The sequence below is a fragment of the Rhinoraja longicauda genome, chromosome 1 (genome assembly GCF_053455715.1).
Source record: "Rhinoraja longicauda isolate Sanriku21f chromosome 1, sRhiLon1.1, whole genome shotgun sequence".
Lineage (NCBI taxonomy): Eukaryota > Metazoa > Chordata > Chondrichthyes > Rajiformes > Arhynchobatidae > Rhinoraja > Rhinoraja longicauda.
In genome coordinates, this window is record NC_135953.1 from 99,056,508 (window position 1) to 99,069,099 (window position 12,592).

Here is a 12,592-nt window from a genome sequence, read left to right on the forward strand (position 1 = left end):
TAAGATTCAATGAGCTCCACCCTTATCCCTTCTAAACTCCAGTGATTACAGGCTCAGTGACGTCAAAAACTCATCATATGTTAACCCAGTCTTCCCTGGGATCATTCTTGTAAACCTCCTCTGAACCCTCGCCAGTGCCTGCACATCCTCCCTCAGACATGGGGCCAGGAAATGCTCCAAATGCGGTCTGACCAGTGCCTGATAACGCCTCAGTGTTACATCCCTAGCCCCCTGGCCCACAATATCCATGCCAAGCATGATGCCAAGTTAAACTAATCTCATCTGCCTGCATGTGATGCATATCCCACCATTCCTTGCATAAAATAGAGTAGTTTTTAACAATTTATTTTAAAGTACTTTTTGATTAATGACAGATGAATGAAACATATCTACTCTGCATGAAACAACAAATTAGACTGTTTGCAGCAAGTGGAATATTTTTTTGATATATCTTGCACAATCTTCCATGGTAAGGATTTACAGCAAAATGAAAAAATCTAATCGATTCAAGATCATGAATTATATAGAATAAGGTGGTTTACAAGTTATTTCAAAGTACATTTTAGTTAATGAAAGATGAATAAAACATATCTACTCTGCATTGCAAACAGTGAACTAGTCAGTTTGCAGGAAATAGAATACATGGAACATGTGTTGCAGTTATACAAGATATTGGTGAAGTTGCAGAGTATTGTGTTCAGTTCTGGGCACCATGTTATAGGAAAGATGATGTCAAGTTGGAAAGGGTGCAGAGAAGATTTACAAGGATGTTGCCAGGACTCGAGGGTCTGAACTTTAGGGAGAGGTTGAGCAGGCTGGGACTCTATTCCCTGGAGCGCAGGACGATGAGGGGTGATCTAATAGAGGTGTATAAAATCATGAGAGAAATAGATTGGGTAGACAAACAGAGGCTCTTGCCCAGAGTAGGTGAATCTAGGACCAGAGGGCATAGGTTTAAGGTGAAGGGGGAAAGATTTTATCGGAATCCGAGGGGTAACTTTTTCACACAAACGGTGTGTGTGTGTGTATGGAACGAGCTGCTGGAGAAGGTAGTTGAGGCAGGGACTTACAACTTACACTTGCAAAGTGTAAGAAGCAATTAGACAGGTATATGGACAGGTTTAGAGGGATATGGACCAAATGCAGGCGAGGGACTCGTGTGGTTGGAAAATGTTGGTCGCGATGGACAAGTTAGGCCAAAGATTCCCATGAAATATTTCTCCCTCAATCTTAAACCTATGTCCTCTAGTTATCACTGAAAATAGACACAAAATGCTGGAGTAACAGTGGGATGGGCAGCATCTCTGGAGAGAAGGAATGGGTGACTTTTCGGGTCGAGACCCCTCTTCAGACTCAAGTCTGACTTCAGTCGGAAGAAGGGTCTCGACCTGAAACAACACCCATTCCTTCTCTCCAGAGATGTTGCTTTGTCCCGCTTAGTTACTCCAGCATTTTGTGCCTATCTTTGGTATAAACCAGCATCTGCAGCTTATTCTTTCACTGTCCTATGGTTCTCTCTTCCCTTACTCTGGGCAAGAGACTCTATTCCTCTCATGATTTTATATACCTCTATAAGATCACCCTGATCCTCCTGCACTCCAAGGAATAGACTCCCAGCCTGCTCAACCTCTCCCTATAGCTCAGACTCTTGAGGCCTGGCAACATCTTTGTAAATCTTCTCTGTACCTTCCCCTTACCTATTGCACTTGAGTATGACGATTGTATTTATTATGTATTGTAATTCCTGATCTGTTTGGACAGCATGCAAAACAAAGCTTCTCACTGTGCCTCGGTGCAGATGACAATAATAAATCTAAACTATACTGCGGAACACAGTCACGCGGGATATACATGTAAGCAAAGATGGCACCCAAGCTGGGCAACACAATTGTGAACCTCAACTCCAACGGCAGCATTTACTGGACTTTATCTTGCACTTAACGTTATTCCCTTTATCTTGTATCTGTACACTGTGGAAAGTTTGATTGTAATCACGTATTGTCTTTCCACTGACTGGTTAGCAGGCAACAAAAAAGCTTTTCACTGTACATTGGTACACGTGACAATAAACTGAACTAAACTAAACATTGTAATGGAAAAATAAAATAAGATGGCACCAGTGGAAGGTGAGGGGAACATTCGGTGGCCTTGAACGGTCTGCGAACACGGTCTTGGAGCTGTGATGGGTTCTGGAAGGTGATCTTGGTGTATGGGAGCAGAGGGGAGGCTGCTGGAAGCGACTGATGGTGTGTTGCGGTGTTCATGACACGAGGACCCAAGTGTCAGACTGCCTGTGACTGCAGGAGCTTTGGCATTGAGCACAAAGTCAGAATTGGACTCATAAGTTCTTAAGTCATAGGGGTAGAAGTAGGCCATTCGGCCCATCGAGTCTACTCAGTCATTCAATCATGGCTGATCTATCTTTCCCTCTCAACCGCATTATTCTGCCTTCCCCGCATAACCCCTGACACCCTTACTAATAAAATATCTGTCAATCTCTTTAAAAATACCCATTGACGACATCCTCAGCCGTCTGTGGCAATGAATTCCACAGATTCACCATCCTCTGACTAACAAAATTAGTCTCCTCTTCATCTCCTTTCTGAAGGTGCGTCCTTTTATTGTGAGGCTGTGCTAGTGAGAATATGTTTTGGCAAGGGTGTTGCAAAATCGACCAGGAAGCACGAGGTAAAAATGTTTTCTCCGATGGGGAATGTGACATATCAATTGTGTTCCATGTAACCTCTCTTTCTTAACATTGCACACATAGCTCTTAACATATTCCGACCGCCTCCGCAGTTTATTCAAATGTTCAGTGCCATATTTCAGGGAAAGCAGCCCTGTGATACAACATAAGTCAAGAACAAATATATAAAATATGCTTACAACTAATACAGCTCCAGGCCTTGCTCAACTTGCTGCATCATACATAATATATCATCAGTCATGGCTGTCAAATAATGATTTGCAGACATCAATCACTTTTAATAGTACAATGTACTTAGTAACAGCGGACATAGCCAGTCATTCCACAAATGTGTTAAGTTGGGAGCCCTAGGAGTGAGTAACTGAGAGAAAATAATAGGTGTTGCCAAAAATGGTGTAACAGAGCTGGTAAAAATCATCACCTCTCTGAAACTATTAAATTATCTGTGCGGCGCTGAGTTACTGATTTTCATTTTCCAAAAAGGTTCAGGGAAATCAGCTGTTTAAATTCTACCCGTTTGCAATTTCTGTCGAGGGGTTTCAAGAATGTAGGAATTTACGGTGTGTTTGATGTAATCAGAGAGTCATACAACATGGAAACAGGCTCCTTCTGTTGCACACGACGACCAAGATGCTCCGTCTAAGCTAGCCCTGTCTAAACTCTGCTGCCTTGGGAAAAAGAACCGATGCACACAACTCTAATCATCCCGCCCCCTCTCCTGACATCAGTCTGAAGAAGGGTCTCTAGTTTCACCTCTAGTTTCAGGGACAGTTTCTTCCTAGCTGTTATCAGGCAACTGAACCATCCTATCACCCACTAGAGAGCATCCTGACCTCCCATCTACCTCTTAGGAGACCCTTGGACTATCTTCAATTGTACTTTACTGGAATTTATCTTGCGCTAAACGCTATTCCCTTTATCCTGTATGTACACTCTGGATGTCTCAATTGTAATCATGTATAGTCTTTCTGCTGATTGGATAGCATGCAACAAGAAAAGGGTTTTCATTGTACCTGACCATAAACTAAACTGAACGATACCAAAGTAGATTATCAGACTATCAAACTGTTCTTCTGCAAGTTAAGGTATTGTCCTGATCTTCCAAACTACTTTTATTTTAGACTTTTAGAAATACATTGCAGAAACAGACCCTTCAGCCCACCAAGTCCCTGGATGACCCCGTGCACTAACAGACCCTTCAGCCCACCAAGTCCCTGGATGACCCCGTGCACTAACAGACCCTTCAGCCCACCAAGTCCCTGGATGACCCCGCTGGATGACCCCGTTCACTAACAGACCCTTCAGCCCACTCTCCTTGGATGACCCCGTGCACTAACAGACCCTTCAGCCCACCGTCCCTGGATGACCCCATGCACTAACAGACCCTTCAGCCCACCAATTCCCTGGATGACCCCGTGCACTAACAGGCCCTTCAGCTCACTCTCCCTGGATGACCCCGTGCACTATAGACCCTTCAGCTCACTCTCCCTGGATGACCCCGTGCACTAACAGACCCTTCAGCCCACCAAGTCCCTGGATGACCCCGTGCACTAACAGACCCTTCAGCCCACCAAGTCCCTGGATGACCCCGTGCACTAACCTACATACACGAGGGACATTTTTTACAACTTACCGAAGTCAATTAACCGACAAAACTGTATGTCTTTGGAGGGTGGAGGGAAACCAGATCACCTGGAGAAAGCCCATGCAGTCACGGGGTGAAGGTACAAACTCCATATAGACAGCACCCGCAGTCAAGATTGATCCTAGATCTCTGGCGTTGTAAGGCAGCAACTCTTCGCTCCGTTGTGCTACCGTGCCGCTGCAAATCATGGCCTTTGGACTTCTTCTACGTAACTAAAATACTACATTCTTGCAGCACTACCTGCTTGTTTTTCTTGTTGTACTACCTGCTCTTGTGTGTGGCTTAACTATACTCATGTATATGATTGTGAATGATTTGACTGGATAGCTCGCAAACTAAGCTTTTCACTGCATCTCGGTACACGTGACAATAATAAATAACCACCAACGCCATTACTTGACGGTCAGCATGAAATAGTGGGCCACCGGGCCTGCTCTCACGCTATTTGGCATTTTCATGAAGGACTAAATGAATTGAAATAAGATGCAGCAGAGGGAAACAAGCAAACATTTCACAGAATGTAACTGCAGCTCAAAGTAGGAATATTTCTTTTAAGTCCCTCAATTTTCCATCTCCCACTCATATACATTCACTAGCACATACCTATCCAATCCACTCCTGAACATAGAAACTCTCTAGAACAGTACAGCACGGGAACAGGCCCTTCAGCCCACAATATCCATGCCAAACCTGAGGCCAAGTTAAACTGATATCATTTGCCTGTACCATTTGCCATATCCCTCGATTCTTTGCACCACCATGTGCCTCTCTATATGTCTTTAAACGCCACTATCGTATCCTCCTCCATCACCACCTATGACAGTGTTTTACAGGTCCCCACCACTCTCTGAGTAAAAAACCTGCCATGCACATCTCCTTTAAACTTTGCCCCTTTCATCTTCAAGCAATACCCTCTGGTCTTTGGCATTTCCACCTTGGGAAAAGGTTTTGACTGTCTACTGTATCTATGCCTCTCATAATGTTATATACTTCAATGGCTGCTTCACCAACAGTCTGTCTGTCCTTTCTTCTGTTTTTGTTATTTTTAGTATGTGTTAAATGTATGTTTTAGTGTTCCTTTGTTTCTCTTACCTCAACGGAGATGCAATTTTTTTTCCGTATTGTATCTCCGTCCCCACTGCAGCCTAACATCGTGGAGTTGGCGGCCTTTCCTGGAGACCGACCCAGCGCTCCAAGCCGCAGGAGTCTGCGGGACTTTAATGTCACGGAGCTTGCGATCCCTTTGCCGGGGATCGAAGCTCCAAACACGGGCCTGTGGACTTTAACATCGTGAAGCCCGCGGTCTCAGGTAAGAAGAGGCCGACTCGGGAGCTCCATGGCGAGGAGAGAGTTTCAACCGCCCCGACGCAGGAGTTTCGATTATCCCGACATCTGTCCAACCTCTCCTAATAGCAAATTCCCTCTAATCCAGGCATAATTCTGGTACACCTCTTCTGCACTCTCTACAAAGCCTCCACATCTTCCTGTAATGGAGAGACTAAATGTGCATGCAATACTTCAAATAGAGCCTAACCTAATCCTACAAACCATCCTATCATCAACACAGAGAGGGGTCCTGACCTCCCATCCATCCCATTGGAGACCTTTGAACTATCTTTAATCGGACTTTATCGGACTTTATGGGACTTTATCTTGCACTAAGCATGATACAGTTTATCCTGTATCTGTACATTGTGGACAACTTGATTGGAATCATGTAGAGTCTTTTTGTTGATTGGATAGCACGCAGCAAAAAAGCTTTTCACTGTGCCTTGGTACACTTGACAATAATAAACAAAACTAAAAGCTAAAGTAACTAAAGCAGCAACATGACTTCCTGACTCTTATGCTCAGTGCCCCGACCAATGAGGCCAAGCATGCCTTCTTTACTCTTCTCACTACTTATGTTTAGTTTAGTTTAGTTTAGAGATACAGCACAGAAACAGGCCCTTCGGCCCACCGAGTCTGCACCGACCTACGATCTCCGCACACTAACACTATCCTACACACATTAGGGACAATTTACATTTATACCAAGCCAATTAACCTACAAACCTGTGCGTCTTTGGAGTGTGGGAGGAAACCGAAGATCTCGGAGAAACCTCATGTGGGGAGAATGTCCAAACTCCACACAGACAGCACCCATAGTCTGGATTGAACCTGGGTCTCTGGTGCTGTAAGGTAGCAACTCTACCACTGCGCCATCTTGCCGCCATGTTGTGAAATGCTTAGGAGGGAGATAGACAGCTGGAGTAAAGACAAGAGAGAAATGCTCTGTACCCTCTCGATGCCTTCCTGGGAATCCTTCACCGAGGTTTCTGTCCCGTTGCCTCTGTTGATCATCCTCCACATTTGGGCGTACATGTTGTCTCTCTCAAAGGGGTTCATTCCTTTCACTCGGACGTGCTCATAGACAGCCGACTCCATCACGGTGCCATAAGGGATGTCTGTTTGCTTCGAGAGATCCTGCAGGGACCTGTAGGATGCAAGAAAAGGCAGGATGAATAAATAATGGCAAACAAAAAAACAAAGAGCCCGAAACGCTCTGATCAATGCAGGGTCAAATGTAGATTAGCCGTGTTGAAAAGCTCTTACGATTAATTTGAATGGAAGGTGCAGACAGTAAAGAACATAGCTTTAATGTACAAAACACGCTGCTGGTCTCTATAGCACACATTATGGAACATTAGCTGAACTTCCCTTAATCAATGTGGTGCAGCGCAGTGAGTGCCCACAGGGCATGATAATGGAGTTGTAGAAAGGAAGAGATTGGGCTAATTAGGGACAGTCAGCATGGCTTTGCCCGGGCATGTCATGTCTTACAAATTTGATTAAGTCTATTGAGGAGGTGACAAAGGAAATTGATAAACGAGGACAGTGAATTTTCTCTATATGGATTTTAGGAAAGGCAAAGTACCAAGTGCTGAAGGAACTCAACAGGCCAGGCAGCATCTGCGGAGGGAATGGACAAGTGGAGTCTCGGGTCGCGTAATCTTCTTCATTCCCTCCACAGATGTTGCCTGACATGCTGAGTTCCTCCAGCACTTTGTCTTTTGCACAAGATTCCAGATGATATGCTTGCCTTCATCAGTAGGAGTATTGCGTACAACAGTCAAGAAGTCATGTTGCAACTTTATAAAACATTGGTTAGGCCGCATTTGGAGTATTGTGTGCATTGTCAGTTACCCTGTCACAGGAAGGGTGTGGAGGCTACAGAGAAAGTGAAGCAAAGTTTTACCAGAATGGTCCCTGGATTAGAGGGTATTAGTTATAAGGAGAGGTGTGACACAATTGGATTATTTTCTCTGGAGTGTTGGTGGCTGTGTTGAAACCTCAGTGTGGACTGGGTGGGCCAAAGGGCCAGTTCCCATACTGTATCTCTAAAGTCTAAAGGTCAGTATCAAACCCAGGCCTCTGAGCTGTGAGGCAGCAGTTCTACCAGCTGTGCCACTATGCTCTCTCGTTCATTTCTCTTGTCATGATAAAGGCCAATGTTCCATTTGGCTTCCTAATTACTTGCTGTATTTGCATGCCGCATAGAAACCTAATGGAGAAGATAATTCAATTGCGTTCATTTGATTTATTTACCAGTACTTTAACATTCCTTGTGCTGTGGGATTATGGATTTCTTTTGAAAGATATCAACATAAAATTTACCTCATCTGATCGTAGATTTCGGTGCAGATTTTGTACATAAAACTTGTCATTCAATGACATTATGATTATTTGTCATCAATAAATTGGGGGTTACAATCGACCAGAACTCAACCAGTCAAACAACATTGGGTGTATGAAGGAACTGCAGATGCAGGTTTCAACCAAATATACAGTAGACACAAAATGCTGGAGTAACTCAGCGGGACAGGCAGCATCTCTGGAGAGAAGGAATGGGTGACGCTTTGGGTCGAGACCATCTTTAAACAACATTAGGTCTGTGGCTACAAGAAAAAATTAGACTGTGAATATTCAGCATGAGTAGTTCACCTATCTATAACCTATTAGGGGCATAGTGGTAGAGTTGCTGTCTCATCGCGCCAGAGACCCGGATTCGATCCCAACTGCAGGTGCATATGGGGAGGGATATGGGGAGAAGGCAGGCACGGGTTACTGATTGTGGATGATCAGTCATGATCACAGCCATGATCACAAAGCGGTGCTGGCTCAAAGGGCCAAATGGCCTCCTCCTGCACCCACTTGCTATGTTTCTATGTATGTGAGATGTATCCAAGGAAATATCAAAGGCACAAATTTCCCTCAACACAGAAGCCTATGCACTGACTCCAAACATTGGAGACACAAAATGCTGGAGTAACTCAGCGGGTCAGGCAGCATTTCTGGACAACAAGGAGAACTGACCTTTTGGGTCAGGACTTTTCTTCAGACTGATTGTGGTGCGTTTTAGTTTAGTTCAGTTTACTGTCATGTGTACTGAGGTACAGTGAAAAGCTAACCACTCAGTGGAAAGACAATACATGATTACAAATAAGCCATCTGCAGTATACAGATCAGGATAAAGGGAATAACATTTAGTGCCAGATAAAGTCCAGTAAAGTCCAATTAAAGATAGTCCGAGGGTCTCTATTGAGGTAGATGGTAGCTCAGGGCCGCTCTCTCGTTGTTGATACGATGGCTCAGATGCCTGATAACAGCTGGAAAGAAACTGTTCCTGAACCTGGAGGTGTGTGATTTCATACTTCTATACCTCTTGCCTGATGGGAGAGGGGAGAAAAGGGAGTGACTCATCCTTGCTTAGGCTGGTGGCATTGCCGAGGCAGCGCGAGGTATAAATGGAGTCAATGGAAGGAAGGTTGGTCTGGGCTGCGCCCACAATTCTCTGCAATTTCTTGCGGTCTGGGATGGAGCTGTTCCAAAACTATGCTGTAATACATCCTGATAAAATGTTTTCTGTGGAAGTTAGCGAGAGTTGTTGGCGGAGGAGGGGAGAAAGCTGGGCGGGGCAGGACAAAGCTTAACGAGTGATAGGTGGATACAAGTGAAGGAGGGTGAGTTCGTTTTTTGATTGGCAGATAGTTGGTCAAAGGTCAGAGATAAAAAGACAAAAGGTGTGAGATAATATAGGGAAGGTGCAAATTCTGAAGCCATAAGGAAAAGTGGTAGATGGGGATCGGGAGAGGGAAGGGGAGAAATGGGGGTGGGGCACAGGAAAGCAGGGGGGGGGGGGGGTGAAAGAAACAAATTTGGTTGTTTGTAGATTAGTTCCCTAAAATTAAAGAATTCAATGTTCATACCGTTAGGATGTAAGCTACCCAAGTGGAATAGGAGGTTAAATTGGAGGTGGCTTAAGTAAACGACAAGAGAATAACATTGTTTAAGTAAATGAACGGGTTCAATAGCAACACATTGCAAGAGGATTTGAATGAGAGTGGAATTGCAGGGTCGAATGTTTCACACATTTATGTACTCTTATCATCAAATTGCAGCGTAATATTTTGTCAAACCTCGCACAGTTTACAAATTCGGGGGATCACAAAGGCTCCAATTAACGAAATGCTAATGGTCTTGATGCTCAGCTGTTCCTCTAAGATCACCTCTGGCATGATTGCTTCCTTCACAAGAGGCACTATTGAAAACTATGTTTATCTTGGGGTAATCTGTTGGCGGTTAAATAAATGTACAATTTCCTGCCCGGGTGAAATATTTAAGTCAAACATTTCCCGGAGGTTGGTTGGAAAAGAGATTTGTCGTTTTGCAGAAGGGATCTTGTTCAGGAACAGAGTGGGAATGGACCACTGGAGGGCAATGGTGTTACAGTGCTGGGATAAGGAGATAGCGTTTGATGCTGCATTTGTATTCAAGTGGAACCAGACTACTGATTCTGCATTCAATCTCTCTAACTTCATTCAGACTCACTAGACCATAAAACATAGGAGCAGAATTGGCCATTTGGCCCATTGTGTCCATTCCCCCATTTGATCAGGGCTGATCTATCTTTCCCTCTCATTTCCCCTTCCTATTCTCCTGCCTTAATGTTTGACATCTATACTAATCAAGAATTTATCAATCTATGCTTTAAAAATATCAAATGACTTGGCCTCCACAGCTGTATGCAGCAATGAATTCCATAGATTTACCACCCTCTGGCTAAATAAATTCCTCCCCATCTCCATTCATAGAGCCATACAGCTTGCTCCATATACCCACTACCTTCAGTGTGAAAAAAAAATAGCAAAGGGCTTTCCCTCAGTTTTGTAGGATTTATAGCCCAAAATCCTAAACAAAATAACACAAAAGATCAGTCTCAAGTGTTAATTACATGCTGTGCATATTGAGTTTTCACAATCTTTTGAGCTAATTTTAAAAGACTGCCAGAAATTGGACCTGTTTATACAACTATTCATACGCCACCATTGACTGAATTAACAGCCATGGTGAGTTATACTAATTCCACCTGAACTCTGAGGACGTTCTGAAAATTAACCTGATTTGCTTTGCAGCATTTCAACAAAAAATTATTGGATTTTTTGCAACCACTGATATATAGAAATTTCATTAGCAGATGATTTTGCACTGCTTTGGAAAGTCACAAAATCAGTTGGACTTTGCAACCTAATTATGTTGTTCACTTGCTTGCAATAAATCCATTTAAAATTGAATTGCCCAAACATCTCCAAATGCATCCAATTCTAAGTTCCTAACTCTATTAGAGAAATTTAAACTATCAGAAATGTGTGCTGTGAAGGAGGGTCTTAAGTAAGCATTGGGCAGTTTTCCAATGGTGTCTTGACAATTGAGAATTGACCAATTGATTCTTGATTCCCCTACTCTGGGTAAAAGTGTACATTTCTCCAATCTATTCCCCTCATGATCTTATACACCTCTTCCAGATCACCCCTAATCCTCCTGTGTTCCAAGGAATAAAGTACTAGCCTGACCAACCTCTCCCCATAGCACATTTGGCAGCATTTGGAGTATTCGGTTTAGATCTGGTCACTCCATTACAGAAAGGATGTGGAAACTTTGGAGGGGAAGGAGAAGAGGTTTACAAGAATACTGCCTGGATTAGTTATAAAGAGAGTTTGGAGAGATTTGGATTCTTTTCTATGGAGCTTTGGGGGGGGGGGGGGGGGGGGGAAGTCCTTGATGAAAAATATATTAAATTGCGAGAGGCATAGATAGGATGGACAATGAGAAACTTTATCCCAGCTGAGATTGTGAGCAAAGTTTGATGGAGATGTGCAAGGCAAATATTTCACAATGAGGGTGGTGGGTGCCTGGAATGCGCTGCCAGGGGTCGTGGTGGAGGCAGATACGATAGTGGCATTCAAGAGGCTTTCAGAAAGGCACACGGATATGCATGGAATGGAGGGATATGGATCATGTGCAGATAGAGTAAATTAGTTTATCTTGGCATCATGTCCAACACAGACATTGTGGGCTGAAGGTAAGCGCAAAGTGGGTCAGGCAGCATCTCTGGAGAAAAGGAGTAGGTGATGTTCCGGGTCGGAACCCTTCTTCAGACCGAAGAAAGGTTCCAACCCAAAACGTCAGCGACTCCCTTTCTAAGAGATGCTGCCTGACCCGTTGATTTACTCCAGTATTTTGTGTCCACCTTTGGTGTAAACTAGCACCTGAAGTTCCTTCCTACACATTGTGGGCCGAAGGGCCTTGTTCTATGTTGTACTGTGTTGTACTGGCCAATGTTCTATATTTTGTTCTAGAGAGTTGTCCGATCATACTGATTCATGGCAGATAGCACAAATGGTAAAAATATGGAGAAAATGTGTGTTATATTTGGTCGGATTGTTGACCGTATTTAAGGCAGAAACTCCACCGCACCTTTCTCATGAATTACAGTTTGGAAAGTGGCAGATGGTCGTGGGCAGAATGCAAAGGTGTCAATGGTCCCACAACGCTTAGGTCTTCCCTTTGGAGAGGATGCTCGTTGTTGGAACACCTCCATGCTGACCAGTCTGAAAGCACTGGAGGAACCCTTACACTGTGGGCCCACACCATCTGCTATTCCTTAATCACCGAGAAAGAAACAAGGTCAACAGATTTTATCACATGAATCTTTCATACAAAACATTCTTCCAAATTTAGGCCTATCAATATAACTGTACTGTAAGTAAACACAGAATATTCTCGTGATACTCCACAGGTCAGGCAGCCATCAGAAGAGAGAGAAAACAAACCTAATGTGTCTGGTTAATGATCTTTCATCAGGACAAGGGGAAAAGCACAGACTGACCTTCTCTCTCTGCCTCAGTAAGTCTACCATC

The 12,592-nt window shown here is 43.8% G+C and overlaps 1 protein-coding gene across 2 annotated transcripts in view; it reads right to left on the reverse strand.

Annotated features, from left to right (window-relative positions):
- grid2 (glutamate receptor, ionotropic, delta 2) overlaps window positions 1-12,592 on the reverse strand; it is a 771,247-nt gene that overhangs the window by 62,121 nt on the left and 696,534 nt on the right. For both annotated transcript variants that reach the window (XM_078403214.1, XM_078403218.1), the window contains exon 13: window positions 6,633-6,828. In XM_078403214.1, coding sequence (XP_078259340.1) covers window positions 6,633-6,828 — 196 coding nt within the window. The remainder of the gene's footprint in view (window positions 1-6,632; window positions 6,829-12,592) is intronic.